This window comes from Prionailurus bengalensis, chromosome B3, assembly GCF_016509475.1.
Source record: "Prionailurus bengalensis isolate Pbe53 chromosome B3, Fcat_Pben_1.1_paternal_pri, whole genome shotgun sequence".
Lineage (NCBI taxonomy): Eukaryota > Metazoa > Chordata > Mammalia > Carnivora > Felidae > Prionailurus > Prionailurus bengalensis.
In genome coordinates, this window is record NC_057355.1 from 147,560,944 (window position 1) to 147,587,467 (window position 26,524).

At 64.1% G+C, this 26,524-nt stretch overlaps 1 long non-coding RNA gene and 1 gene segment (V, D, J or C); both read right to left on the bottom strand.

The window, feature by feature from the left end:
• On the bottom strand, nt 1–26,247 carry LOC122468132. The segment is given in 4 exon segments: nt 1–450; nt 559–888; nt 25,473–25,505; nt 25,782–26,247. Coding segments are annotated over 4 exon segments (1,158 nt in total).
• Nucleotides 20,519–24,115, bottom strand: LOC122469622. Its single transcript, XR_006293551.1, has 2 exons — nt 23,131–24,115; nt 20,519–20,556 (listed from the first exon to the last, which is right to left on the bottom strand). It is a non-coding gene; the product is annotated as an uncharacterized LOC122469622 (long non-coding RNA).
• Nucleotides 26,248–26,524: the final 277 nt, after the last annotated feature.

Sequence of the window (26,524 nt, forward strand, 5' to 3'; positions counted from 1 at the left end):
TCACAGGTCCCAGGGCAGTGCTGGGTGCTTTATTTCACGCAGGGTGCCTGCCCGGGGGGGATGTACACAGGGGTGGGCGCTCAGAGCCCGCGGGGGCCTGCTGGGGGGCCGGGCGCGCTGCTCATTTACCCGGAGACTGGGTGAGGGATTTCTGTGTGTGGTGGCTGTGCAGAGCTTCGTGTGACACCGAGCAGGTGTAGGTGTTTCCACTCTGCCAGCGGGACTTGTCCACCAAGAGCCTGCTGTACAGGAAGTAGGTCCCGTCGCTGTCCAGCTGGGGCGGGGTCGTCTGGTAGTTGTTCTCTGGCTCTGCCTGTCCGGTGATCTCCCACTCGACGGCAATGTCAGGCGGGTAGAAGCCTTCGATCAGGCAGGTCACAGTGATTTTGTTCTTGCTGAGCTCCTCCTGGGTTGGAGGCAGGATGTACACCTGGGGCTCGTGGGGCTGTCCTGTGGGGTCAGAGGTCAGCACAGATGGTCACTCCCAGGGTGGAGGGCTGGCCTGGGTCCGCCAGGCCCCACCCGACCTCCCTGTGCCCCATCTGTCTTGTTGCCCACCTTTGGCCTTGGAGATGGTCCTCTCGATGGCGGAGGGGAGGGCTTTGCTGTTGACCTTGCACTTGAACTCCTTCCCCTTGAGCCAGTCCTGGTGCAGGATGGGGAGGACACTGACCACACGGTAGGTGCTGTTGAACTGCTCCTCATGCGGACTCGTCTTGGCTGTGTGCATCTCGGTGTTATCCACAAACCATGTGATCTGGACATTGGAGTCATCTGGGCCCAAGTCCACCACCAAGCACGTGACCTCGGGCGTCCGGGAAATGGAGAGGGTGTCCTTGGGTTTTGGGGGGAAGATGAAGACGGACGGTGCTCCAGGAATCTCAGGAACTGGTGTGGGAGACACAATGCAGGGGTCAGCATTTGGGGGGGATCCTCTTGAACATTCCCCCCACCAGGCAGTCCCTGGAAACGGTCCATGGCCTTGGTGTGCAGGGCGGTGCCCTGCTGACTCACCTGGGCATTTGGAACCTTCCCGGGTTCTGGGCTGTATTGTGGACGGTGTATTGGGCACTGCAGAGAGATCAGACCGGAGGTTAGTGGGGGCCAGGGGTGGGGACAGCTCTTGGGGTGGGCTAGGTCAGGGCCGGTCAGGGGGGCATCCCCAGACTGGTGCCTGCCAGTAGAGATGAAGTATGGTGGGGGTGTGCAGCCTGCGCTCACACTGGACCAGGCAGCCAGGCCCAGAGGCCCTCCTCCCCGAGCTTGGGGGACAGAGGTGCCTCTCCTGTGCCCTGGGGTCCAGGTGGACCGACTGACCTGGCCTGTCTCCCAGTGGACACCCTCTTACCGGTCTTGTCCACCTTGGTGTTGCTGGGCCGGTGGTCCACGTTGCAGGTGAAGGTCTCACTGAGCCACCTGCTGGAGGGCACTGTCACCATGCTGCTGAGAGAGTAGAGCCCTGAGGCCTGCAGGACGGACGGGAAGGTGTGCACACTGCTGGTCAGGGCGCCGGAGTTCCAGGACACGGTCACCGGCTCAGGGAAGTAGCCTAACACCAGGCAGGCCATGGCCACGGTGGCGCCAGATGTGGTCCCGCAGCTGGGGGCCAGTGGGAACACCGATGGGGCCGTGGTGGAGGCTGCAAGAGAGGAGGCCGTGTGACCACAAGGGCCTCGCTCCTGGGAGGGTCCGGGCAGGGTATCAGGTGCCCGGGCTTGGGGCGGCCCTCCAGGAAGTCTGCAGACCAGCCGCCCGGCGTAGCTCTCTGCCGCCCCAGGGCCTCGTGTTTCTGCGGCTGCACGTGCTGGCCCCATGGGCCTGGTCGGTGCTGGGTGACCTCCTGCTGGATTAGAGTCTCCAGGGCCCAGCCCCTGGGTCCCCACTCGGGCTTCCTGTGGGTGCTCGGCCTGAGCGAGCCATCTGTCTGAGCTCTGACCGGTGGCCCCTGCTCCCAACGGGCCTCTGCTCAGACCCTGAGCCCACTGCCCTGTTGTCCCAGCCTGAATCTGCCCTGGGCCAGCGGGACCTTTCTTGAACACAGCAGGCCTCTGCCACCCGCTGCCTGTGCCCCTCAGCCCGGAGTCCTCGTCGTGGCCTGCTGTCTGCCCTCCAGGCCTCACATCTTCTGGGTCAGCTCTGCAGCTAAAGCGCCCGGGCGCCGGATCCCGTCCCTGCCCTGAGCCCCTCCTCAGGCCTTCCTGGGCTCACTCAGTGCCCGTGCCCTGGGGCCTGTCCAGCTCCTCCCTGTCCCCAGAGCCCTCTTTCAGCCGAGGTCTTTCCTGAGCCTGCCTGCCCCTCAGTGCCGGTGGGAGCCTTGCCCCGCCCTGGCTGTCGTCTCGTGCACGGTGCCAGCACCCCAGAGCCCACGTCCCCAGCCAGACCCGACCCCTCTGCCAAGTCTGATGGCCCTGCCTGGCCTCCCCTCCCACCCACACTCCAGGCTGGCGGCCCTGCCTCGAACTCCCAGGCTCCCCCCTTCCCTGCACTGGGTCCACTGCCCTGAGCCACCCCTCCTGGCTTTGTCGTGTCCAGCCTTCTGTCCCCCATCCCCACGAGCCTCCAGAGCGAGTTCAGCGCCCCTGAGCCCAAGACTGTGGCCACCCCTGTCCCTTCAGCCCCAGAGACCTTCCTACCCAGGCTGGCCTCTCCCCCTGCCTTGTCCACCGGGCCTCAGGCGGCTCACGCCCTCCCGTGTCCAGGGAGGCTCTCCTGGGCCCGCGCCCTCGTGGTCTCTGTGTGCCGTACCGCTCAGCTCCCACCTAGTCCGGGGCTGCTCTTAGCTCAGTCCCTCTGCCCTTCACCCCTGAGGCTCCTGGGGCAGCCTTGCTCCTCCTGCCTCCCCCTGCCCCTGCTCACCCTCACATGCCCTGCCTGCTCCCCTGAGCTCCTGGTGCACCCCTGCCTCTCCTGCCCTCCCTCCTGCCCCTCTTGTCCTGTCCCTGCTCACCTGTACCATCTCTGTGTGCTCCCAGGGAGTTCCTGGGGCAGCCCTACCCCTCTTGCTCTCTCCCTGCCCCTCCTGCCCTCCCAGTACCCCTGCTCACTGGCACAAGCTCTGTTGGCTCCCCTGAGCTCCTGGGGGAGCCCTGACTCTCCTGTCCTCCCCCTGCCCCTCCTCCCTGCCTCTACCTCCTGCTCTGCCCCTCCTGCTCTTCCCTGCCACTCTTGGTCTCCCCCTACACCTCCTGGCTTCCCCCTGTCCCTCCTGCTCTCCCCACTGCCCCTCCTGCCCTCCTCCCTGCCCCCACTCACCTGTACCTGCTCTGTGTGCTCCCAGGGAGCTCCTGGGGGCAGCCCTACCCCTCTTGCTTCCCCCTGCCCCTGCTGCCCTCCCAGTAGCCCTGCTCACTGGCAGAAGGTCCGCCTGCTCCCCTGAACTCCTGGGGGTAGCCTTCTCCCTCCTGCCTGCCTCCTGCCCCTCCTACCCTGCTTCCTGCCCCTGCTCACCCGTACCAGCTCTGTGTGCTCCCTGTGAGCTCCTGGGGCAGCAGCCTGTTCTTCCTGCTCACCCCACCCCTCCTGCTCTCCCCCCTGCCCTTCTTGCTCTCCCACAGCCCCTTCTGCCATGCCCCCTGCACCTGCTCACCTGTACCAGCTCTGTGTGCTTCCTGTCCCTCCTGCTCTCCCCACTGCCCCTCCTGCCCTGCGCTCAGCCCCTGCTCACCTGTACCGGCTCTGTGTGCTCCCTGGGAGCTCCTGGGGCAGCCCTACCCCTCTTGCTTCCCCCTGCCCCTGCTGCCCTCCCAGTAGCCCTGCTCACTGGCAGAAGGTCCGCCTGCTCCCCTGAACTCCTGGGGGTAGCCTTCTCCCTCCTGCCTGCCTCCTGCCCCTCCTACCCTGCTTCCTGCCCCTGCTCACCCATACCAGCTCTGTGTGCTCCCTGTGAGCTCCTGGGGCAGCAGCCTGTTCTTCCTGCTCACCCCACCCCTCCTGCTCTCCCCCCTGCCCTTCTTGCTCTCCCACAGCCCCTTCTGCCATGCCCCCTGCACCTGCTCACCTGTACCAGCTCTGTGTGCTTCCTGTCCCTCCTGCTCTCCCCACTGCCCCTCCTGCCCTGCGCTCAGCCCCTGCTCACCTGTACCGGCTCTGTGTGCTCCCTGGGAGCTCCTGGGGGCAGCCCTACCCCTCTTGCTTCCCCCTGCCCCTGCTGCCCTCCCAGGAACCCTGCTCACCGGCAGGAGCTCTGCCTGCTCCCCTGAACTCCTGGGGGAGCCCTGACTCTCCTGTTCTCCCCCAGCCCCTCCTGTCCTGTCCCTACCCTCCTGCCCCTGCCCCTGCCCCTTGTGCTCTTCCCCTGTGCCTCCTGCTCTCCCCCTGCCCCTACTGCTCTCCTTTGCTCCTCCTGCACTCCCAACCCCCTGCTCACCCTCGCAAACTCTGCTTGCTCCCCTGAGCTCCTGGGGCAGCCCTGCCTCTCCTGCCCTCTGCTTGCTCCTCCTGCCCTCTCCCTGCCCCTCCTGCTCTCCCCCTGCTCCACCTGCCCTCCTAACCCCCTACTCACTGTCATAACCCCTGCCTGCTCCCCAGAACTCCTGGGGGTGTCCCTGCCCCTCCTGCCCTCCCCCGTGCCCCTCCTGCCTCTCACCTGCACAAGCTCTCTTGCTCCCCTGAGCTCCTGGCCTGGTGGTAGCTCCGAGCTGTCTGTGCTCCCCATAGGTTCACCTCCTAGCAGCTCCGCCACCTGCCCCCACCCCTTTGCCTGGCCCCTCATGCTGAGCCCGGGCCTTGGATCCTTCTAGCTTCTTGCCTCTGCGTGTCTGAGACCTGGTCCTGCCAGTTCAGGCCTCAGCTCCCCCTGCCCTGCAGCACTCCTAACCTCCCCCTGGCCTGCCGCCCTCAGCACCTCCTGGCCAGAACTCCCACCCCCGAGCCCCTGCAGACTCCAGACCTCACCAGGACCCTGCCTGCTGCAGGAAGCTCTCTCAGCTCAGGTCCCTGGGGACAGTCCAGGGTCACTGTGTCCCCCTGCCTACAGCTTGTCTGAAGCAACCCTGCCCCACAGCAGCCCCTGCCCCTCTTGCCGTCCCCCCTGCCTCTGCTCACCCTCACGAGCTCTGCCTCTCCCCTGAGCTCGTGGTGCAGCCCTGCCTCTCCTGCCCTCCCCTCTGCCCCTCTTGCCCTGCCCCCTGCCCCTACTCACCTGTGCCAGCTCTGTGTGCTCCCAGGGAGTTCCTGGGGCAGCCCTACATGTCTTTCTCTCTCCCTGCCCCTCCTGCCCTCCCCCCTTGCCCCTCCTGCCCACTCCCCAGCCCCTCTTGTCCTCCCCGCTGCCCCTCCTGCCCTCCCCCTGCTCCTCCTGCCCTGCCCCGTGCCCCTCCTCACCTGTACCAGCTCCTTGTGCTCCCAGGGAGTTCCTGGGGGCAGCCCTACCCTCTTGCTCTCCCCCTTGCCCCTTCTGCCCACTCTCCAGCCCCTCTTGTCCCCCCTCTTCCCCTTTAGCCCTCTCCATGCCCCTCTTACTCTCTCCCTGCTCCTCCTTCCCTCCCAACCCCTGCTCACCCTCACATGCTCTGCCTGCTCCCCTGAGCTCCTGGGGCAATCCTGCCCCTCCTGCCTTCCACCTGCCCCTCCTTCCCTGCCCCTGCCCCTGCTCTCCTGTACCGACTCTGTGTGCTCCCTGGGAGCTCCTGGGGCAGCCCCCTGTCCGTCCTATTCTTCCCCTGCCTCTTCCGTTCTCCCCCTGCCTCTCATGATGTCCCCCTGCCCCTCCTGCCCTCTCCCTGGCCCTGCTCACCCTCACAAGCTCTGCCTGCTCCCCTGAGCTCCTGGGGCAACCTTGCCTCTCCTGCCCTCCACCCTGCCCCTCCTGCCTTGCCCCCTGCCCTTGCTCACCTGTACCAGCTCTGTGTGCTCCCTGGAGCTCCTGGGGCAGCTGTCTGTCCCTTCTGCTCTCCCCCTGCCCCTGCTGTCCTTCCCCTGCCTCTGCTCACCTGTACCAGTTCTGTGTGCTCCCTGGGAGCCCCTGGGGGGAACCCTGCCCCTCCTGCCCTCCCTCCTGCCCTCCTGCCCTCCCCCTGCCCCTCTTGCCCTGCCACCTGCCCCTGCTCACCTGTACCAGCTCTGTGTGCTCCCTGGGAGTTCCTGAGGCAACCCCCTGCATCTCCTGCCCCTCCCCTGCCCCTGCTTACCCTCACAAGCTCTGCCTGCTCCCTGAGCCTCTGGGGCAGTCCTGCCTCTCTTGCCCTCGACCCTGCTCCTCCTGCCCTGCCCCCTGCCCCTGCTCACCTGTACCAGCTCTGTGTCTCCCAAGGAGCTCCTGGGACAGCCCTACCCCTCTTGCTCTCCCCCTGCCCCTGCTGCCCTCCCAGGAACCCTGCTCACAGGCAGAAGCTCTGCCGGCTCCCCTGAGCTCCTGGGGGAGCCCTGACTCTCCTGTCCTCCCCCCAGCCCCTCCTGCCCTGCCCCTACCCTCCTGCTCTCCCCTGCCCCTCCTGCTCTTCCCCTGCCCCTCCTGCTCTCCCCCTGCTCCTCCTTCTCTCCCAACCCCCTACTCATCCTCACAAGCTCTGCCTGGTCTTCTGAGCTCCTGGGGGTAGCCCTGCCTCTCCTGCTCTCCCCCTGCCACTCTTGCCCTGCCCCCTGCCCCTGCTCACCTGACCAGCTCTGTGTGCTCTCTGCTCTCCCCTTGCCCCTCCTGCTCTCCCCCTACCTCTCCTTATCTCCCCCTGCCCCTTCTCTCCCCCTTCCCCTGCTCACCTACACAAACTCCACCACTGGTCCTTGGAGCTAATGGACCACAGCTGCTTTCTGCCCTTGCTGCCCCATGACCTCTCCCCCACAGGCGAGCTCAGCCCGCAACTACTGTGTGTTCTTAGGGCTGCCCCGGTCTCATGCCCATCCCAGACTCCTTAGCCCAGGTTTGGCTCCTGACCGTCTGCCCCTGTGCTACTATCTGGGTTCTGAGCACACGGGAGCCCCTGTCAGCCCCTCGTGCTCCGTCCCCGCTCATGTGCTGCAGTCCAGGACCCCATGGCCAGCACCTCTGACCCTGGCCTGGGGCCAGAGCCAGCCCCAGTGTCCTGGACAGGACCCTCGGGCCGTCTGGGGTCCTCTTCTTCCCCTGTGCTGGGCCGGCCTCTCCCTGTGCCCTCACCTTAGGCCTGTCTGTCCATGTCGGCCTTGGTCCTGCAGTAGCTCAGTCCAGCCCAGCCCTGGGCTCCCAGCACAGATGGCAAAGGGCAGGCCTGAGGCCCACCATGGCCATCATGTTCCTTGAAGGCCCAGTTGCCACGTCCGGTGCGTCCAGCAATGTTGGCGTGGGCACTCCTGCCCATGCCTCCCTCGTCCCTGCCCTGGCCGGTGCCCTGGCCCCCAGGCAGCCTGTGTCCCCCATGCTGGCTGCTCCGGCCCGTCCGTGGGGCCCCGTCTCTCCTTGGCTCCTGGGCTGCTTCTGCTGCCCCCACGCCGCCCTCTCTCCGTGCGGAGCCTACTCACCAAGGGCTGGGGCGACGGAAGGCTGGCCCCAGCACCTCGGCCCTCCTCGCTCTGGCCCCAGGCACATGTGGGTCCTTGTGGCTGAGCTCTGTGCCCATAGCCCCCTTCCTAGCCCCCAGGCAGCCGTGGGAAGACTAAGAACAGGATTGAAACTAGGTGGCTCGGCGACACGCTTCCTGAAGTTCCCTTTTCTTCTGGGTACTTTCTGTCTCAAGGGCCTGAGTGTGCGGGGGTGGGCTCTGGGGGGTGGCTGGGGTCCCAAAGAGGGCACAGGAACCCCACTGTCACCTGGGCGCGTGGTGTGGGCACAGGTTGACCCACCCATAGCCTGAGGCCCCGCCCTGGGCCTTGTCCCGTCCACTTAGCAGTGTGGCCTCCCTGGTGGGACGCTGTCTTCCTCTGGCTTCAGCCACGGTCACGGTCATCTGCCCATGGTCAGAGGGAAGCTACTACCCTAGAGGTCAGACAGAAGCCTGATGTGCAGGGACAGAGTTCGTGGTGGTCACCGGACCTGAAAATGTCCCTGCAGCTGAGAGACCCTGTGTGGTCCCTGTGCTGCCCGTGCAAGGGGGCCGTGACCCCTCAGCCCCTGTGTTTGGACAACCACAGTGTGCACCCCAGGCTGCCACTTCCTGCGGTGTGAGGCCTCGATGGGGACGCCTCCGCACCACGTCCAAGTCCCAATCCGGGCCTGCTGGGCTGTGGGTGTGCCTGGAGCCCTCGGCCTGTGGTGCGAGGCTCTCTGCCCTGCTCACCTCATGTGAGCGAGGGCTCTGGGCTCCTCCTGGGGTCTGGGGCCTTGGCTGGGTGGGTCCAGCCACTTGGTCCCTGGGGCTCCCCAGAATGGCACCTTGGCCGTAGCTGGACGGCTGCACTGGGCCCAGGGCCTGACTCCCACGAGAAGCCACGTCTCCTTAGGTCCTGATCTTAGGAATCCAGCAATGGCCCTTCCGTGCCCCCATCCCCACGGAGTTCACAGAGACCCTTGGGCTTCTGGGGAGGGGAGCAGACCCCGCCCCCTGCATGGGGCAGGGCAAGGTGATGGAGGAGCCCGTGGTCCTGGAAATACCGCAGTGGCCACTTTGCAAATGCCATCGGTCACAGCCTCGGTGAAGGGAGTGTGCACCCCACACTCCGGGCTCCCGCAGCCCGGCCCCCTCTCGCAGTGCCCGGCAGTTAGGGTCCTCTGCAAGCTGTGGCCCCTGGTTGCTCAAGAAGCACATCCATCTACACAACTCTGGTCAGATCACGGGAACCGATGAGTTTGGCAAAACCCTCGTGGGTGTCCCGGCTGCCGTGCGTTAGGGACATGGGGCCCCAGGCACCTCTAAAGGCAGGGTTTTGGCAAGACAAAGTGGCACATCGTACTTCCCTTGGACAGCTAATTCCCTCCCCTGGTCCCCGTGCAGTGCCCCTGGCGTGGTGCCGGGTCGCTGTCCCTCGTGGGGTCATCACGGGGCTCTGGGGCACCTGCTGTGCCGGATCAGTGTGGGGGAGGGCTGCCTTGTCTGCCGAGGGCGTGGCAGTGGGATGTGGGCCGTCAGGCACTGGGTCTTGTCGGAGACCACACACCTGTCCCAGCCTAGGTTTGCAAGGCCCGTCCTTTCCAGAATAATCCTTTCACAGAAAAGTTGGTGAGGCGATGAAATTACCTAGTGTTGACGCTTTTCAACCATCATGCTGAACTCTGGGTTTGGCTTTCAGAAACATTCACCCTGTGGTTACAAGAACAAAGAGATGCTTTGGAGGTGTTCACGGATGTCCCTTCCAGGGGCCTCTCCCCGACCCGCGGCGTCAGAGCCTGCGGTGGTGGTCGTCCAGGGCAGCCGTGAGACACCAGCCTGGCCCGGGGCCTGGCTCATTCCAGCCTGACTTGTTGCCACAGCGTCTCAGCAACCCCTCCCCTCCCCTTATGGGCACCTGCTTCCGGGTACCTGCAGATGCTTACTGTGTATATGTAATATTTTGTGCAGGCATATGAGGTATTTGTGTAGTACCCTCACCTGGATGGTGCGGACCATCTCCCCCCGCCGGGGGTGCCTCTTTCAAGCAAAGTGACCTTGGATGACATGATATTCTTTCTTACAGAAGGTGGAGGAGGGCTCGGGCTGCCAGGCCAGCACACATACCTGCTCTCCCCGTGGCAGGGCCACTGGAAGTTCTGTCGCTGAGAAGCCCTATAGTCAGCACCCCATGGGCACATGTGGGCCGCGTGCCGGCCCGTGTGCCCTGAGGGGAGGGAGCCAGCTGGAGAAGGCTACACGCTGTACCATCGGCACTGTGTGATGTGGGGGACAGCACATGTAGTGTGCCGGCGAGAAGGTCAGCGGTTGCCGGGCGTTTGGGGGGAGGGAGGAAGGAATAGGTGGGGCAGAGGGGATCTTCGGGCCGGCGAGTCTTCTGTAGGAAATGGTAGTGGGGGAAACGCGAGGACAGCAGCCTGAACAGCAGGCTGACCGGGGCAGCACCGGGGACAGGGTGCAGGCTCAGAGAACTCTTCTAGGGGTGAACCTTACTGTGAACTCCGGACTTTACTCAGCTGTAATTAGTTCACATTGGCTCATCGTTCGCAACAAACGTGGCACACGGGTGTGAGCTGTTTATAGTGCACAGACTGTTCCATCCCCGTGCTCCATGCCCAAAGCCACCAGAATGTTGTGCGTCAACTGTACTTCAATAAATTAAAAAACAAAATCTATTTATTAAAAGAATTCATTGTGCTGCACAGAAAAGCAACAGCACCCGATTGCCCTGCGTGATGTTGAGCTCGCTGTGGGTGGAGGTCACCTTGCCCTCCTGCTTGCCAGGGGCAGCGTATGGGAATATGTTTGTGGCCTTCTGCCCATCCACCAGCCAGGTGACCTCCAAGACATGGAGGTCACCTGGGACATAGCCGGAGATGAGGCACAGGAGCCGGATGGTGCTACTGGTGTCACCGAGGGGGTTACACGAGGAGTGGAAGAGCTTCACGGTGGAGGGAATGAAGTTCATGACACACGCTAGGGGTGAAGGTGGCAGCGTGGCGTCAGCCCCCTGAGCCCACGACACCCACGTGGCCGCCCAGGCGCCTTCCTCCTCTCCTAGCCGCTCCCGCCACGCCTGCCCCCCTCCTCCAGCCTGACCCTGGCTCACCACTGACGGTCTTGTTGATGGTGGGGGACTCCGCGTGAGCCACACTGCAGGTGAACTTCTGTTTGGCCCACTCGCCCGAGACGGTCACGTGGCTGGTGGTGGTGTAGAGGCCAGAGGTCTCCTGGAGGGTGGCGGGGAGGGTCACGACGCTCTTGTTCAGGGACCCTGCATCCCAGGTCACAGTCACCGGCATCGGGAAGTAGCCCGTGACTAGGCAGCCCAGTGTCACGGACGGGGCAGTGGCGATGGTGCCTTTGCAGCAGGTGGCCAAGGGGAAGACGAGGGGGGCCTGGATGGAGGCTGTGGGGGCAGAGGCAGTGTCAGTGCCCACCGGCGGAGTCTGAGGGGGAGAAGTGTGGGGCAGAGCGGGGTGGTCGGGTGGAGGGGCGCACCGGGACCCCTTCTCCAGCCTCAGGGGGCAGATGCTCATTTTGGACTCTTGTTCCCCGAGTCTGCTAGGAACGCCCTCCCACGAACCCCTGTGTCCCTGCCAGAAGCAGGGGCGTTCTTACCTTTGGCCAGGACACCCCGCCCGCACCCCTGAGTGGCAGGAACGTGGGGTTCTTGGGGAGCAGAGGTGTCTGACTCGTGTCCTGACCTGCGGAGGCTCCAGGGAGCCCGACTACAGGCCCCATTCATAGCAGAGCCCAGATCAGTCCTCCCCCACTCCCCCAGGTGGTGACTCCTGCCCAGAGCCCAGACCCCAGCTCATCGTCCACGCTGCCCACTCAGTCCAGTGAGACCGACCAGTCCACGTGGCCTCGCGTCAGGATGGCTGAGAGCAGTGATACAAACCCGCTCCACACCCAGCGTCACTAGGTCTGCTGATTCAGACCAGCTCAGGTCACGGGAGTCCGCCTTGGTCCGGCCTGGCCCACGTCAGCCCAGCAGACCCGATTTCAAGCAGGCTAACTCATCTGGGTTCAGTCCACAAATTCCACCCAAATCCTTCAGCTCCGTTTGGCTCAGCCTGCCAGCCAGGCTTGTCGTACCTGCTCAGTCCCACTCAGTGTAGCCTCGCTGACCTTGGCCACTGGACCTAGCAAAACAGTACACCCTGCTTGACTCGCTGAAGCCTGATTCAGCCAGACCAAACCAACTAGCTGAACCCACTTTAGCCCAACCCAACCCAGTACAGGCCAACTCAGCCCAGCACAGTTCAGCTGAGGCCAGCTCAGTCCAGCTTAGCCTAGTTCAGTTCAACCTAGTACAGCCCAGCCCAGCCCAGTTTAGCCCAGCTGAGCCCATCCCCGCTGAACTCAGCCCAGTTCAGCCCATCCCAGTTCAGCTCAGGCCAGTTCATCCAGCCTAGCTCAGCACAATTCAGCCCAGTTCAGCCCAGCTCAGCCCAGCTCAGCCCAGCTCAGCCCAGTTCAGCCCAGCTCAGCCCAGCCCAGCCCAGCTTAGCCTAGTTCAGTTCAACCTAGTTCAGCCCAGCTCAGCCCAGCCCAGCCCAGCCAGCCCAGTTTAGCCTAGCTTAGCCCATCCCAGATGAACTCAGCCCAGCTCAGCCCGGCTCAGCCTAGCTCAGCCCAGCCCAGCTCAGCTCAGCCCAGTTCAACTCAGCCCAGCCCAGCTTAGCCTAGTTCAGCTCAACCTAGTTCAGCCCAGCCCAGCCCAGCCCATCCCCGCTGAACTCAGCCCAGTTCAGCCCATCCCAGTTCAGCTCAGGCCAGTTCAGTCCAGCCTAGCTCAGCACAATTCAGCCCAGCCCAGCTCAGCCTAGCTCAGCCCAGTCCACCCTAGTTTAGCCCAGCTTAGCCCATCCCAGCTGAACTAGCCCAGCTCAGCCCAGCTCAGCCCAGTTCAGCCCAGCTCAGCCCAGCTCAGCCCAGCTCAGCTCAGCTCAGCCCAGTTCAGCCCAGCTCAGCCCAGGTCAGCTCAGCTCAGCCCAGCCCAGCCCAGCCCAGCCCAGCTTAGCCTAGTTCAGCTCAACCTATTCAGCCCAGCTCAGCCCAGCCCAGCCCAGCCAGCCCAGTTTAGCCCAGCTTAGCCTATCCCAGATGAACTCAGCCCAGCTCAGCCTGGCTCAGCCTAGCTCAGCCCAGCCCAGCCCAGCCCAACTCAGCCCAGTTCAGCTCAGCTTAGCCCAGCACAGCCCAGCTTAGCCTAGTTCAGCTCAACCTAGTTCCGTCCAGCCCAGCCCAGCCCAGCCCAATTCAGCTCCGCCCAGCCCAGCCCAGCCCGGCCCAGCCCAGCCCAGCTTAGCCTAGTTCAGTTCACCCTAGTTCAGCCTAGCCCAGCCCAGCCCAGTTTAGCCCAGCTTAGCCCATCCCAGCTGAACTCAGCCCTGTTCAGTCCAGCCCAGCTCAGCCTGCCCAGCTCAGCCTAGGTTAGCTCAAGCTGGCCTAGCTCAGTCCAGCTCAGCCCAGCTCAGTCCAGCTCAGTCCAGCTCAGCCCAGCTCAACCCAGTTCAGTCCAGCTCAGTGCAGCTCAGCCCAGCTCAGTCAAGCTCAGCCCAGTTAGCACAGCTCAGCACAATTCATTCCAGCCCAGCTCAGCCTAGCTCAGCCTAGTTCAGCCCATTTCAGTTCAGTTCAGCCCATTTCAAATCAGCTCAGCTCAGCCCAGCCCGGTCCACCTCAGACCAGTTCAACTCAGCCCAGCCCAGCTCAGCTCAGCTCAGCTTAGCCCAGCTCAGCCCAACTCAGCACAATTCAGTCCAGCCCAGCTCAGCCGGCCCAGCTCAGTGCAGCTCAGCCCAGCACAGCCACCTTAGCCTGGTTCAACCCAGCAGCCCAGACCAGACCAGTTCAGCTCAGTCCAGCTTAGCCTACCACGCCCAGTTCAGCCTGGTTCAACCCAGTTCAGCACAGCTCAGTCCGGTTCAGTTCAGACCAGCTCAGGTCAGCCCAGCTCAGCCTAGCTCAGCCTAGCCCAGCCCAGCCCAGCCCAGCCCAGCTCAGCCTAGCCAAGCTTAGCTTGGTTCAGCTCAGCCCATTCCAGCCCAGTTCAGCCCAGTTCAGCCTAGCTCAGCTTTGCTCAGTTTGGCTCAGTCCAGCCCAGCCTGGTTCAGCAGAACCCAGCTCAGTTCAGCCCAGTTTAGCCAAGTTCAGCCCAGCCCAGCCCAGCACAGTCCAGCTCATCCCAGCCCAGACCAGCCCAGCTCAGCCCAGCTAAACCCAGCTAAGCCCACTTCAACTACCTCAGTTGAGATCAGCCCAGCTCAACCCAGCTCAACCCAGCTCATTCCATTTCAGCGCAGACCAGCTCAGCCCAGTTCAGCCCAGCCCAGCCCAGCCCAGCCCAGCCCAGTTCAGCTCAGCTCAGCCCAGTTCAGCCCAGCCCAGCCCAGCCCAGCCCAGCCCAGTTAAGCCTAGTTCAGTCTAGAACAGCCCAGCTCAGACCAACCCACACAGCTAATCCCAGTTCAGCCCAGCTCAGTTAAGATTAGCTCAACCAGCCCAACTAAGTCAAGTTCAGCTCAGCTCCACTCAGCCAAGCCCAACCCACTTAGCTAGCTCATTCCAGTTCAGCCCAGTTCAGTCCAGCTGAGCTCAGCCCAGCCCAGCTCAGCCCAACTCAGCCCAGTTAAGCTCATTCCAGGGCATCTCTGCTCTGGCCTCTGCCTGTGTCCTGCCTGCAGACAGGAGACTGGCGACCCTGCTGCGTCTCGACTGTGGGTGTGTGCCCGGGTGTGTGCTGGGGGAGCAGGGGGAAGGTGACCCCCGCCCAGCCCTTGGAAGGCCCTGCTGACGGTGGAGGGCCGGGTGCGGGGGCAGTGTGGGCAGGGCGGGCAGGTATAGCGTGGCGTCCACAGTGCCGGCCCGCCCCGAAGGCGGTTTTCTCCAGACACTCGGAGCCCTTTCAGGTCCGTTGCCGGAGTCGCCGTTTCTTGGGCTTGCTTTCTCCGGAAAGTCCTTGGATCGCTGTGAATCGTGCCTCGTTTTCGATGACGCGGTCTCAGCAGGTTTTTGCTGACACAGCGGAACACGACTGCTTCCTGCGTTTGTTTGGAGCCCCTGCTGCTGTTCTTGCTGGTTCGGAGGGCTGTCTGGATTCCGCTGCCTTTTCATCGTGCGTGCTTGTGTCGTCTGCATTAGTGACAGTTTGACATCTGTCCTTTCAGTCTCAGCAGCTCGTTTTCGTCCTTTGTCACACAGCATTGGCCAGGACCATCTCCAAACAGTTTGACCGCACTGCTCACGGGAGAAACACCTGTATTGCAATCTAACACCCATACATGTGTTATGAGCAGGTGGCACACACATGTTACCCTTCCATACATACGTTGTGTGTGTTCTTACGTGGCTGAAACATCTTCACAGACAACACTTACCTTGGTACGTTCAGCGCATTACGATTTCTGTTGCCACCTGGCTGATTTCAGTCTGCAGGCTGGCCCGACACACGTTGTATAAAGGTCGTGACGCGGCACCCTGGCCTGGTCGCCGGTCTGCACTGTCAGAGGTGGGACCTTGAACCCCACGACCTGACCCTGTGCCTGGACGCCTGCCCGCTCCCCTGCATTCTAGGTGCACCTGTCAGAGGTGGGACCTTGAACCCCACGACCTGACCCTGTGCCTGGACGCCTGCCCGCTCCCCTGCATTCTAGGTGCACCTGTCAGAGGTGGGACCTTGAACCCCACGACCTGCCCCTGTGTCTGGACGCCTGCCCGCTCCCCTGCATTCTAGTGCACCTGTCAGAGGTGGGACCTTGAACCCCACGACCTGACCCTGTGCCTGGACGCCTGCCCGCTCCCCTGCATTCTAGGTGCACCTGTCAGAGGTGGGACCTTGAACCCCACGACCTGACCCTGTGCCTGGACGCCTGCCCGCTCCCCTGCATTCTAGGTGCACCTGTCAGAGGTGGGACCTTGAACCCCACGACCTGCCCCTGTGTCTGGACGCCTGCCCGCTCCCCTGCATTCTAGTGCACCTGTCAGAAGTGGGACCTTGAACCCCACGACCTGCCCCTGTGCCTGGACGCCTGCCCGCTCCCCTGCATTCTAGCTGCACCTGTCAGAGGTGGGACCCCGAACCCCACGACCTGCCCCTGTGCCTGGATGCCTGCCCGCTCCCCTGCATTCTAGGTGCACCTGTCAGAGGTGGGACCTTGAACCCCACGACCTGACCCTGTGCCTGGACGCCTGCCCGCTCCCCTGCATTCTAGGCGCACCTGTCAGAGGTGGGACCTTGAACCCCACGACCTGACCCTGTGCCTGGACGCCTGCCCGCTCCCCTGCATTCTAGGTGCACCTGTCAGAGGTGGGACCTTGAACCCCACGACCTGCCCCTGTGCCTGGACGGCAGCCCGCTCCCCTGCATTCTAGGTGCACCTGTCAGAGGTGGGACCTTGAACCCCACGACCTGACCCTGTGCCTGGACGCCTGCCCGCTCCCCTGCATTCTAGGTGCACCTGTCAGAGGTGGGACCTTGAACCCCACGACCTGCCCCTGCGCCTGGACGCCTGCCCGCTCCCCTGCATTCTAGCTGCACCTGTCAGAGGTGGGGCCCCGAACCCCACGAACTGCCCCTGTGCCTGGACGGCAGCCCGCTCCCCCTGCATTCTAGGTGCAGCTGTGGCAAGGACTGGGCTTTGCCCTCAGACCAATCTCTCCAGGGCACAGTCTTCCCCGGAGTCTGCCCGTTTCTGCTTGTCCTCTGATGCCTTCAAATCACTGTCTGCCGGGAAGTTTTTCCACTTTGTACTTGTGCCTGCAAAGGTTTAGTCTGAGACAAGGCACCGCACCGACCGCCGTTGGAATCAGAACCACTTTCTCTCCTGTGGCTTTTCAGAAATTTTCACTTCCCTGTCACGGGTGGAGCGCAGCGTCCTTTCTGTATGTTTGAGGGCTATTTGGATAGCCTCTGTGGAACATCTGTTCAATTCTCGTGTCCATTTCTCTACCGAATTGTGCGATTTTCCCGATTGATTTGCCGGAGTGCCCTGCACATTCTGGATACTCTGAGAGCGAAATATGTTTACGGGAAATATTTTGCAAGACGTTGAAATGCACCAAAAGATTACTCCTTACAGGGGGCGCCTGGATGGCTCACTCGGATGAGTGTCTGACTCTTACTTTCGGCTCAGGTCTGATCGCGGGGTCCCGGGATCGAGCCCTGCATGGGTCTCTGTGCTGAGTGTGGGGCCTGCTTGGGATCCTCTCTGTCTCTGTCTCTGTCCCTCCCCTGCACCCTCTCTCCCTCTAAAAAGAAAAAGATGACGTCCCCGAGGGACCGGGCGGTCAGCACCCTAGTGCCTACGGATGGGGCGCCGGGTGCGGCAGCTCAGGCAGCGTGGTGGGCGGGGCTCGGGCGCCTCTGAGTCTCTGGGCGTGTCTCTACGGGCCCAGCTCCCTGCAGACTCAGATGCCCTGGTTCCCGGGGCAGTGTCTGAGCGTGGGGTGTAGGGGGTGTAGGGGGTCCTCCCCTGTGCAGTGACCGAGCCGCCATCTGGGTGCCTCTAATAGTCCACTGCCTGCTGCGTGTGGTCCGGGAGCCCGGGGTCGATGTCCCTGCCCCACGCAGGCTGGGGCTCAGCAGCACCCGGGGGTGGTCTCGTGGCCCTGTACCCCGCTGCTGGCCGGCCGACCTGGGTCCCGGGGGTAGGGGGTTGGGCCAGGGGGCCTGGGGGACCCCGTTCCTCCAGGTCCGCCCATCCAGGTGGCTCCTGTCCAGCCGTCTGGCTGGCCCGACAGAGACCGCAGACACTCCTCACGGGTGTGGAGGCTGGATGCCCACATCAGGTACCAGCAGGCGTGGTGTCTGGGGGGTCCCCGCTGCCTGGCTCACGGACGGCGTCTTCTCTCTGCCCCTTCACGTGCCGGAAGCGGGGAGGCAGCTCGCTTTTTCATAAGGGCACTAACCCCAGTCGTGGGGGCTCCACCCTGACGACCTCTGGTGCCCCAAAGCCCCGCCTCCGAACACCATGACACTTAAAGCTAGGATTCCAACACTCACAATGTGGGGACACAGTTGCATCCTCCCCTTCCCGCCCCCACCCACGCTGACGTTGTGCGTCTTGGGCCCTCCGTGGGGGCAGGGTTCAGGCGCCAGCTGGTTCCCTCCCAGCGCGAGTGGGTGGAGGGCGGGACCAGGGTGGGTCCCAGGAGCAGGAGTGAGGCCAGCCCGCTGGCCGTGTGTGTGTGTGTGTGTGTGTGTGAGGCACAGGTGGAGGTGTGAACACGGGCAAAGGGAGATGCTCACCGGCCTGTGTCTGAGCGGAAGCCCAGCGTAGGGGGCCCCTGAGGAGCGGCAGGCAGCAGGAGGCCGACCTCAGGGCTCACACAGGAGCAGCCTGCAGGACGTTAGGGGGTCTGAGGGGTTGCATGGAGAGGCACGTAGGTGTGTGTGGGTCCCTGGGGGAATGTGGAGGGGGGGCCCACGTGGTAGGGCGTTATTGGAAGGTCACAGGTGGGGGCCTCAGGGCCTGCTGGGAGATTGCTCTCAAAGAGCGGGCGTTCCTGCCCTGAGAGTGGAGGGTACGGTCATGCCCCGTGTTCCCGCGGAGGCCATGGGGTCAACCAGCTGCCGCAGACCCCGGCGTTCCGGTGGGAGGGTGGGAAGGATGGAGACTGATCTCTGGTCCAGGGGATGGAGCGGGGGCCCAGGGCCCGGGGACCGAGAGGGAGGGGGTGCTGGGCAAGCTGTGTGGACGGTGTGGTCGCCTGGAGCGCCCAGGGTCCCTGGGGGCCGGGGCGTTCTCCCCACGGGCGCCCTGTATTTGGTGCGGCCCCCACTGGTGAGGCAGCCCCTGCCCACGGGGAGGTGGGAGGTGCTCCCTGAGCGGTCCTGAGGCACCGCGGCCGCGCTGGCCACGACTCTCTGCCCGCCCTGGGCCTCGAGCTGGGCTGTTGACCTGCACACTCAGAGCCCACGCCCCACTCCCACTGCGTCCCCAGAAGACCGCAGCCCCTCGTGCTGGCCTCCCTTCCCCAGGGCCCTTACTGGGAAGGGCTGGCAGGTGTGGTCCCGCCTCTGCCCTCGAGGTGCACGTGTCTCCTACAACCCGGGGCACCTCCGGGACCCGAGACCCCCAGGCACTGCAGGGACAGAATCCCGACTCCGTCGCTGCTGGCCAGGGACCCCATGGCCTCCTGACGCCAATGGACTGCCCGCCCCCACTTGGCGTTCTTCCTGTAGAAGTTGGTCTTTTCTGCCCCCCACCCCCACCCCCACCCCCGGGTGGTGGTGTTCTCGCTGGGCCTCCCCCCGACTGGGTGTCCTGACCCCTCGGGCTGGTGTCCAGCTTCGCTTACCTGGGACAGTGCTGTCCCCCCGGGCCTCACCCGACCTGGCCTTCACTGGTGCTCCCACCTGGGCCCAACTCTCCTGAAATGCGTTCCCCAAATTCAAATCTTGAAGCCCTGACCCCCAGGACCCCAGAATGTGACTGTATTGGGAGATGGGGTCTTTCGAGAGGTAATCGGTTAAAGTGAGGTCACTAGGGTGAGTCCTGATCCAGTGTGACTGGTCCTCACCATGGACTCACTCCTCCTCTTGTAAGAGGAGGTCGGCCACAGACACGCATAGCGGGCCGGATGTGTGAGGACACGGCGTCTACGTGCTGAGGGGCCACCGGCCCCGTGACACCCGGGTCTGCCTGCCAGCTTCCAGAATCGTGGAAACATCAGTGCACGTTGTCCACACCACGGGACTGTCGTGCTTTGCTAGCAGCCCGTGCTAATACACACCCAATAGGTGCCTCTCGCGGTGCCCTTGGCCAGGTCAGGATGCTCCCCCTGCACCCCACAAGGCGTCACGTGACCCCTCGCGCCTGCAGCGCACCTCACCCCCCGGGAACCCCAGGGGCCGGGGGTCCTGCTCCCACGGCTGGAGGGACCGACACACGGCACGGCCAGTCTGTGGATTTCACGGGGCGCGTCAACAGAGGAAGACCTTCCCCAACCGGTTATGGAGTTTTTAAGGATATTTTATTGTCATTAAAAAAGAAAAAAAAAAAAAAGAAACAAAAAGAAAGAAATGCAAATGGAAATCAAGGAGCTCCAGACATTTAAAATAATAAAACAAGCTAGCCAAGCTTCAGCAGTGGCTTTCCCACATGGGACCCCCGGGCTCTCTGTCCCTGGCACTGGGGGCTCTGCTTCTCCTCCCCTGCGTGGCCATCTCTTCCCATGTGGGGGCCCCGACTTGGCACCCACCCAAAGCCAGGGCGGAGCGCCGGTCCTGGGGGTCCGCCCGGCCGTGGGCTTGTCTCTCCCTCCCACCCCCGCACGAGCCTGGTGGGACTCAGGCCCAGGCCACGGGGGGGGGGGGGGGGCGGGCTGGGCCTGCCGCCCTGGCCTCCTGGCACCTTCCACCTGTGTCCACCGAGGCTGTGTCCCACTGGCCCGGGGACCAGGTCACCAGACCCCTCTGCAGGAGGCCTGTCTGGCTGGATGTCACTCTGTCCCTGGCATCCACGGGGCTCCTGCAGCAGCCACAGGCCCAGGCCCTTGTCTGCACGGTCTCCTCCGGCGTAGAAGATCTGACTGACCGTTAGTGACACGTCGGAAGCTTCCTCAGGATCTGGGCCCACGTGGCTGCTCTGGGGAAACCCTGCGTCCTGGAGCCTGGCCTGGACGGGGTTCGCACAGAGGCCGGTCCCTGCCAGACAGACACTGGGATCGCCAGCCGCCCGCCTCCTCCAGGATGAGCATGCCCGCTGACCGTGCGCGGCCACAGCGGTAGCCTGGCGGCCGCCGTGGAGGCGCCAGCGGGTGTCCACCCGCTCAGGTTGGGGCACAACCTGCCGTCCACGCGATTCTCCAAATGGGGGTTCAGGGCGCAGGATGCAGCTCACAGGGGCCGTGGGGCCAGAGGGCGAGGGCGCAGGCCCAGGGTGGCTGTGAGGTCAGAGGGTGGCGAGGTCAGAGTGCGGGAGAGCAGGCCTGGCAGCAGGTGATGCACCGGGATCCTGTGCAGGGTTGGGGCAGCGCTGACACCCGCCCAGGACGGCTGGCCCTAGGCCCCCTGCCCGATCATGTTCCTGTAGTCGGGGACGATCGTGCGCTTCAGCTCCACCACCGAGGAGAAGATCCACTTCACCTGCAGCAGGAGGGCAGGAGGTGAGGTGGCTGGGACCCCCGAGGACAGCCCCACTTCCAGGCGCCCCCCTCCCCGGGACCACTTGAGTGGGAGGGAGTCTTTCGGGGATGGCATGGGGACTGGGAGGGGACAGAGGGGATAGCGTGGGGGTCAGTGTGGGAACAGCCTGGGGTCAGTTTGGGAACAGCGTGGGGACAGCATGGTGACAGTGGGTCCACAGCGTGGGGTCTGCATGGGGTCACTGTAGGGACAGCATTGGTTCACTGTGGGGTCAGCATGGGGTCGGCGTTATGGGGACAGTGGGTCCACAGCATGGGAACAATGTGGGCTCAGTTTGGGAACAGCATGAGGACAGCATGGTGACAGTGGGACCACAGCTTGGGGTCAGCGTGGGGTCTGTAAGGGGTCACTGTAGGGACAGTGTGGGGACAGCATTGGGTCACTGTGGGGTCAGTGTGGGGTCAGCATGATGAGGACAGTGGGTCTACAGCGTAGGTCAGCGTGGGGTCCGTGTGAGGTCAGCATCGGGTCACGGTGGGGACAGTATGGGGTTAGTGTGGGGACAGTGTGAGGTCAGCATGGGATCAGTGTGGGGACAGCATGGGGACAGTGGGTCCACATGATCGGGTCAGTGTGGGGGGGTAGGGGAGACAGCATGGTGACAGTGGGTCCACAGCGTGGGGTCAGTATGGGGTCAGTGTGGGGGCAGCATTGGGTCACGGTGGGGTCAGTGTGAGGCAGATGAGATCAGCATCGGGTCAGCGTGGGGATAGCGTGGTTCCGGTGGGTCCCCAGTGTGGGGGCAACATGGGGGCAGCATGGGGTCAGCATTGGGGTAGTGTGGAGTCAGTGTGGGGGCAGTGTGGGGTCAGCGTGGGATCAGCACGGAGTCAGCGTGGGGGCAACATGGTGATAGTGGGTCCACAGCGTGGGGTCTGCATGGGGTCACTGTAGGGACAGCGTGGGGTCAGCATGATGGGGACAGTGGGTCCACAGCATAGGTCAGCGTGGGGTCCGTGTGAGGTCAGCATCGGGTCACGGTGGGGACAGTATGGGGTTAGTGTGGGGACTGTGTGAGGTCAGCATGGGATCAGTGTGGGGACAGCGTGTGGTCATTGCAGGGACAGCTTAGGAATAGCATGGGGACAGCATGGGGAAAGTATGGGGTCACAGTGGGTCAGCATGGTGACAGTGGGTCCATGTGATCGGGTCATTATGGGGTGACAGGGGAGACAGCATGTTGACAGTGGGTCCACAGTATGGGGTCAGTGTGGGGGCAGCATGGGGTCAGCGTGGGGTCATTGCGGGGACAGCGTGGGGTAGCGTGGGGTTAGTGTGGGGACCGTGTAGGGTCAGTGTGGGGACAGCCTGGGGTCATTGCGGGGACAGCATGGGAATAGCATGGGGAAAGGCTGGGGTCAGCATGGGGGTCACAGGCAGGACAGCATGGGGTCAGTGTGGGGTCACAGGGGAGACAGCATGGTGACAGTGGGTCCACAGCGTGGGGTCAGTATGGGGTCAGTGTGGGGTCACAGTGGGGTCAGCTGGGGGAGCATGGGGTCAGAATGGGGGCAGTATGGGGTCAGTGTGGGGACAGCATTGGGTCACAGTGGGGACAGAGTGGGGTCATGGTGGGGGCAGTGTGGGGGCAGTATGAGGTCAGCGTCTGGTCAGTGTGGAGATAGCGTGGTTCCAGTGGGTCCCCAGTGTGGGGGCAGTGTGGGGTCAGCACGGGGTCAGCATGGGGTCAGTCTGGGGGTAGCCTGGTGGCAGTGTGGGGTCAGCACGGGGTCAGTGTCGGGGCAGCGTGGAGTTTGTGGGGACAGGGTGAGGTCTGCGTGGGGTCAGCGTGGGGTCATGGTGGGGTCAGTGCGGGGAAAGCATTGGGTCACAGTGGGGACAGCATGGGGTCATGGTGGGGTCAGTGTGGGGGCAGCATGAAGTCAGTGTCTGGACAGTGTGGATTTAGCATGGTTCCAGAGGGTCCCCAGTGTGGGGTCAGTGTGGGGGCAGCGTGGGGTCTGCGTGGGGTCAGTGTGGGGGTAGCCTGGAGTCAGCGTGGGGGCAGCTTGCGGGCAGCGTGGGGGCCAGCATGTGGTCAGCGTCAAGTCAGTGTGGGGTTAGGTGGTTCCAGTGGGTCCCCAGTGTGGGGACAGCGTGGGGTCAGCGTGGGGGCAGTGTGGGAGCAGCGTGGGGTCAGCGTGGGGTCAGCGTGGGGGCAGCGTGGGGTCAGCATGGGGGCGGTGTGGGAGCAGCGTGGAGTCAGCGTGCGGGCAGCGTGGGGTCAGCGTGGGGTCAGTGTGGGGGCAGCGTGGGTCAGCGTGGGGGCAACATGGGGTCAGCGTCGAGTCAGTGTGGGGATAGCGTGGTTCCAGTGGGTCCCAGTGTGGGGACAGCGTGGGGTCAGTGTGAGGGCAGCGTGGGGTCAGCATGGGGACGGTGTGGGAGCAGCGTGGGGTCAGCGTGGGGGCAGCATGGGGTCAGCGTCGAGTCAGCGTGGGGATGGCATGGATCCAGCGGGTCCCCAGCGCTGGGACAGCGGGCCACAGTGCGGGACGGTGCGGGGACACCCACCTTGAAGAGGGTGACAGTGGCGCTGTAGCACACGCTGAGCAGGAAGAGCGTGATGAAGATGGAGATGGTGGTCCACAGCCCATCCAGCTCCCCGTCCTGGTCCTCCGCACAGCTGTCGTCCAGGAGCAGCTCTGGACAGGAAGGGAGTGGTCAGTGCCATGCCTGCCCATAGGAGTGGTTCCCGGGGTGACGGTCGCGGCCCTCCGTAGCCTCAGGGCACCGGCCTCGGTGCCCCCATCCTCCCGCCTGGGCCTGGCCCGTGGGGACGCGCTCCCTCTCTGCTCTGCACTGTGCTGGGGCTGTCTGGGGGGAAGGCAGCCTGACCACCACACCCGTTCTCCTGGGGCCCCGGCCCGGAGGGCGGGAGGGTCAGCAGAGCCCAGGGAAGGGTCGAGAGGGTGGCAGGGAGTGACCTAGCGAACGAGTGGGTGCGAGTGTCGGGGCCAGTGGGGGTGGGGGTTTGGTGAGGGTTGGGAGGGGCCCCAGTGTCCTGGGGAGAAGGAGGGCTGGTCAGTGTGGTCGGCGTGTGGATGGGCTGCTGAGCGGCCGATGGGATGTGGGAGGGGGTGGGGACCAGGCTGGGGTCCACGGTGAGGGTTCCCAAGCCTGGTTCCGGTCTGGGCCCTGGCACATTGTCCCGCGTGAGGCCCGGTGGGTCAGGTGTGCGTGTGCGTGCGTGTGTGTGTGTGTGTGTGTGTTTGTGAAGGTGGCCCTGCTCAGTGGGAGGGGCTTGTTTTCAGCATCCATGTGGGTGTCTGGGATGGTCCCTCCCCTGGGCACTCAGGACTGCTTGCCTCTGCCCGTTTGGGGCACCGGGGTGAGTGTCCCCACGAGTGGACAGGCCTGGCCCCAGGCAGGATGAAGTCAGGAGGGGCCGCCTCATCTGAGGGAGGGTGAGGGCCTGTCCTCACAGCATGGGTCAGGCCTGGCTACTGCACTGGCACAGAGCTACTGCTCAGAGCTCTCAAGAGGTCCAGGGGACGGGGGGAGCAGCGGAAGAGGACAGGCCAGCGTCCCACAGCTTGGGCGGGTCCAGACGTGGGAAAGACCGTGCGCCCTGTTCCCTGAGGGGCTCCGGAGGGCTTCTCCGTTCCCTGTCGGCCCCCTCCGGCCTTGAGTAGCCCCTGGCCAAGCCCTCTCTCTGTCCCAGGCGGCTCCCGGCCATGAGTTTATCCGCCTGTGCAGACCTGCCCACTCAGGTCCCGGCCCCTGGTGGGACCCACGCTCTCCCGTGAATGGTGACCCCTGAGCCTCGGGGCCTGGCCTGCCCGCACCTCCCAGAGGCGCGGGTGTGCTGAGCTCTGCCTCGGAAAGACGCACGACAGTGTCACAGGTCCCAGGGCAGTGCTGGGTGCTTTATTTCACGCAGGGTGCCTGCCCGGGGGGGATGTACACAGGGGTGGGCGCTCAGAGCCCGCGGGGGCCTGCTGGGGGGCCGGGCGCGCTGCTCATTTACCCGGAGACTGGGTGAGGGATTTCTGTGTGTGGTGGCTGTGCAGAGCTTCGTGTGACACCGAGCAGGTGTAGGTGTTTCCCCTCTGCCAGCGGGACTTGTCCACCAAGAGCCTGCTGTACAGGAAGTAGGTCCCGTCGCTGTCCAGCTGGGGCGGGGTCGTCCGGTAGTTGTTCTCTGGCTCTGCCTGTCCGGTGATCTCCCACTCGACAGCAATGTCAGCTGGGTAGAAGCCTTCGATGAGGCAGGTCACACTGACTTTGTTCCTGCTGAGCTCCTCTTGGGCTGGAGGCAGGACGTACACCTGGGGCTCGTGGGGCTGTCCTGTGGGGTCAGAGGTCAGCACAGATGGTCACTCCCAGGGTGGAGGGCTGGCCTGGGTCCGCCAGGCCCCACCCGACCTCCCTGTGCCCCATCTGTCCTGTTGCCCACCTTTGGCCTTGGAGATGGTCCTCTCGATGGGGGAGGGGAGGGCTTTGCTGTTGACCTTGCACTTGAACTCCTTCCCCTTGAGCCAGTCCTGGTGCAGGATGGGGAGGACACTGACCACACGGTAGGTGCTGTTGAACTGCTCCTCATGCGGACTCGTCTTGGCTGTGTGCATCTCGGTGTTATCCACAAACCATGTGATCTGAACATTGGAGTCATCTGGGCCCAAGTCCACCACCAAGCACGTGACCTCGGGCGTCCGGGAAATCGAGAGGGTGTCCTTGGGTTTTGGGGGGAAGATGAAGACAGACGGTCCCCCAGGAATCTCAGGAGCTGGTGTGGAAGACACAGTGCAGGGGTCAGCATTTGGGGGCTGTTCCTCTTGAACATTCCCCCCACCAGGCAGTCCCTGGATGCGGGCCATGGCCTTGCTGTGCCTGGCGGTGCCCTGCTGACTCACCTGGGCATTTGGGACACTTGCAGGGTTTGGGCACTGTAGAGAGACCAGACTGGAGGTTAGTGGGGCCAGGGGTGGGGACAGCTCTTGGGGTGGGGTAGGTCAGGGCCGGTCAGGGGGGCATCCCCAGACTGGTGCCTGCCAGTGGAGATGAAGTATGGTGGGGGTGTGCAGCCTGCGCTCACACTGGACCAGGCAGCCAGGCCCAGAGGCCCTCCTCCCCGATCTTGGGGGACAGAGGTGCCTCTCCTGTGCCCTGGGGTCCAGGTGGACCGACTGACCTGGCCTGTCTCCCAGTGGACACCCTCTTACCGGTCTTGTCCACCTTGGTGTTGCTGGGCCGGTGGTCCACGTTGCAGGTGAAGGTCTCACTGAGCCACCTGCTGGAGGGCACTGTCACCATGCTGCTGAGAGAGTAGAGCCCCGAGGCCTGCAGGATGGACGGGAAGGTGTGCACACCGCTGGTCAGGGCGCCGGAGTTCCAGGACACGGTCACCGGCTCAGGGAAGTAGCCTAACACCAGGCAGGCCATGGCCACGGTGGCGCCAGATGTGGTCCCGCAGCTGGGGGCCAGTGGGAACACCGATGGGGCCGTGGTGGAGGCTGCAAGAGAGGAGGCCGTGTGACCACAAGGGCCTCGCTCCTGGGAGGGTCCGGGCAGGGTATCAGGTGCCCGGGCTTGGGGCGGCCCTCCAGGAAGTCTGCAGACCAGCCGCCCGGCGTAGCTCTCTGCCGCCCCAGGGCCTCGTGTTTCTGCGGCTGCACGTGCTGGCCCCATGGGCCTGGTCGGTGCTGGGTGACCTCCTGCTGGATTAGAGTCTCCAGGGCCCAGCCCCTGGGTCCCCACTCGGGCTTCCTGTGGGTGCTTGGCCTGAGCGAGCCATCTGTCTGAGCTCTGACTGGTGGCCCCTGTTCCCAACGGGCCTCTGCTGAGGCCCTGAGCCCACTGCCCTGTTGTCCCAGCCTGAATCTGCCCTGGGCCAGCGGGACCTTTCTTGAACACAGCAGGCCTCTGCCACCCGCTGCCCGTGCCCCTCAGCCCGGAGTCCTCGTCG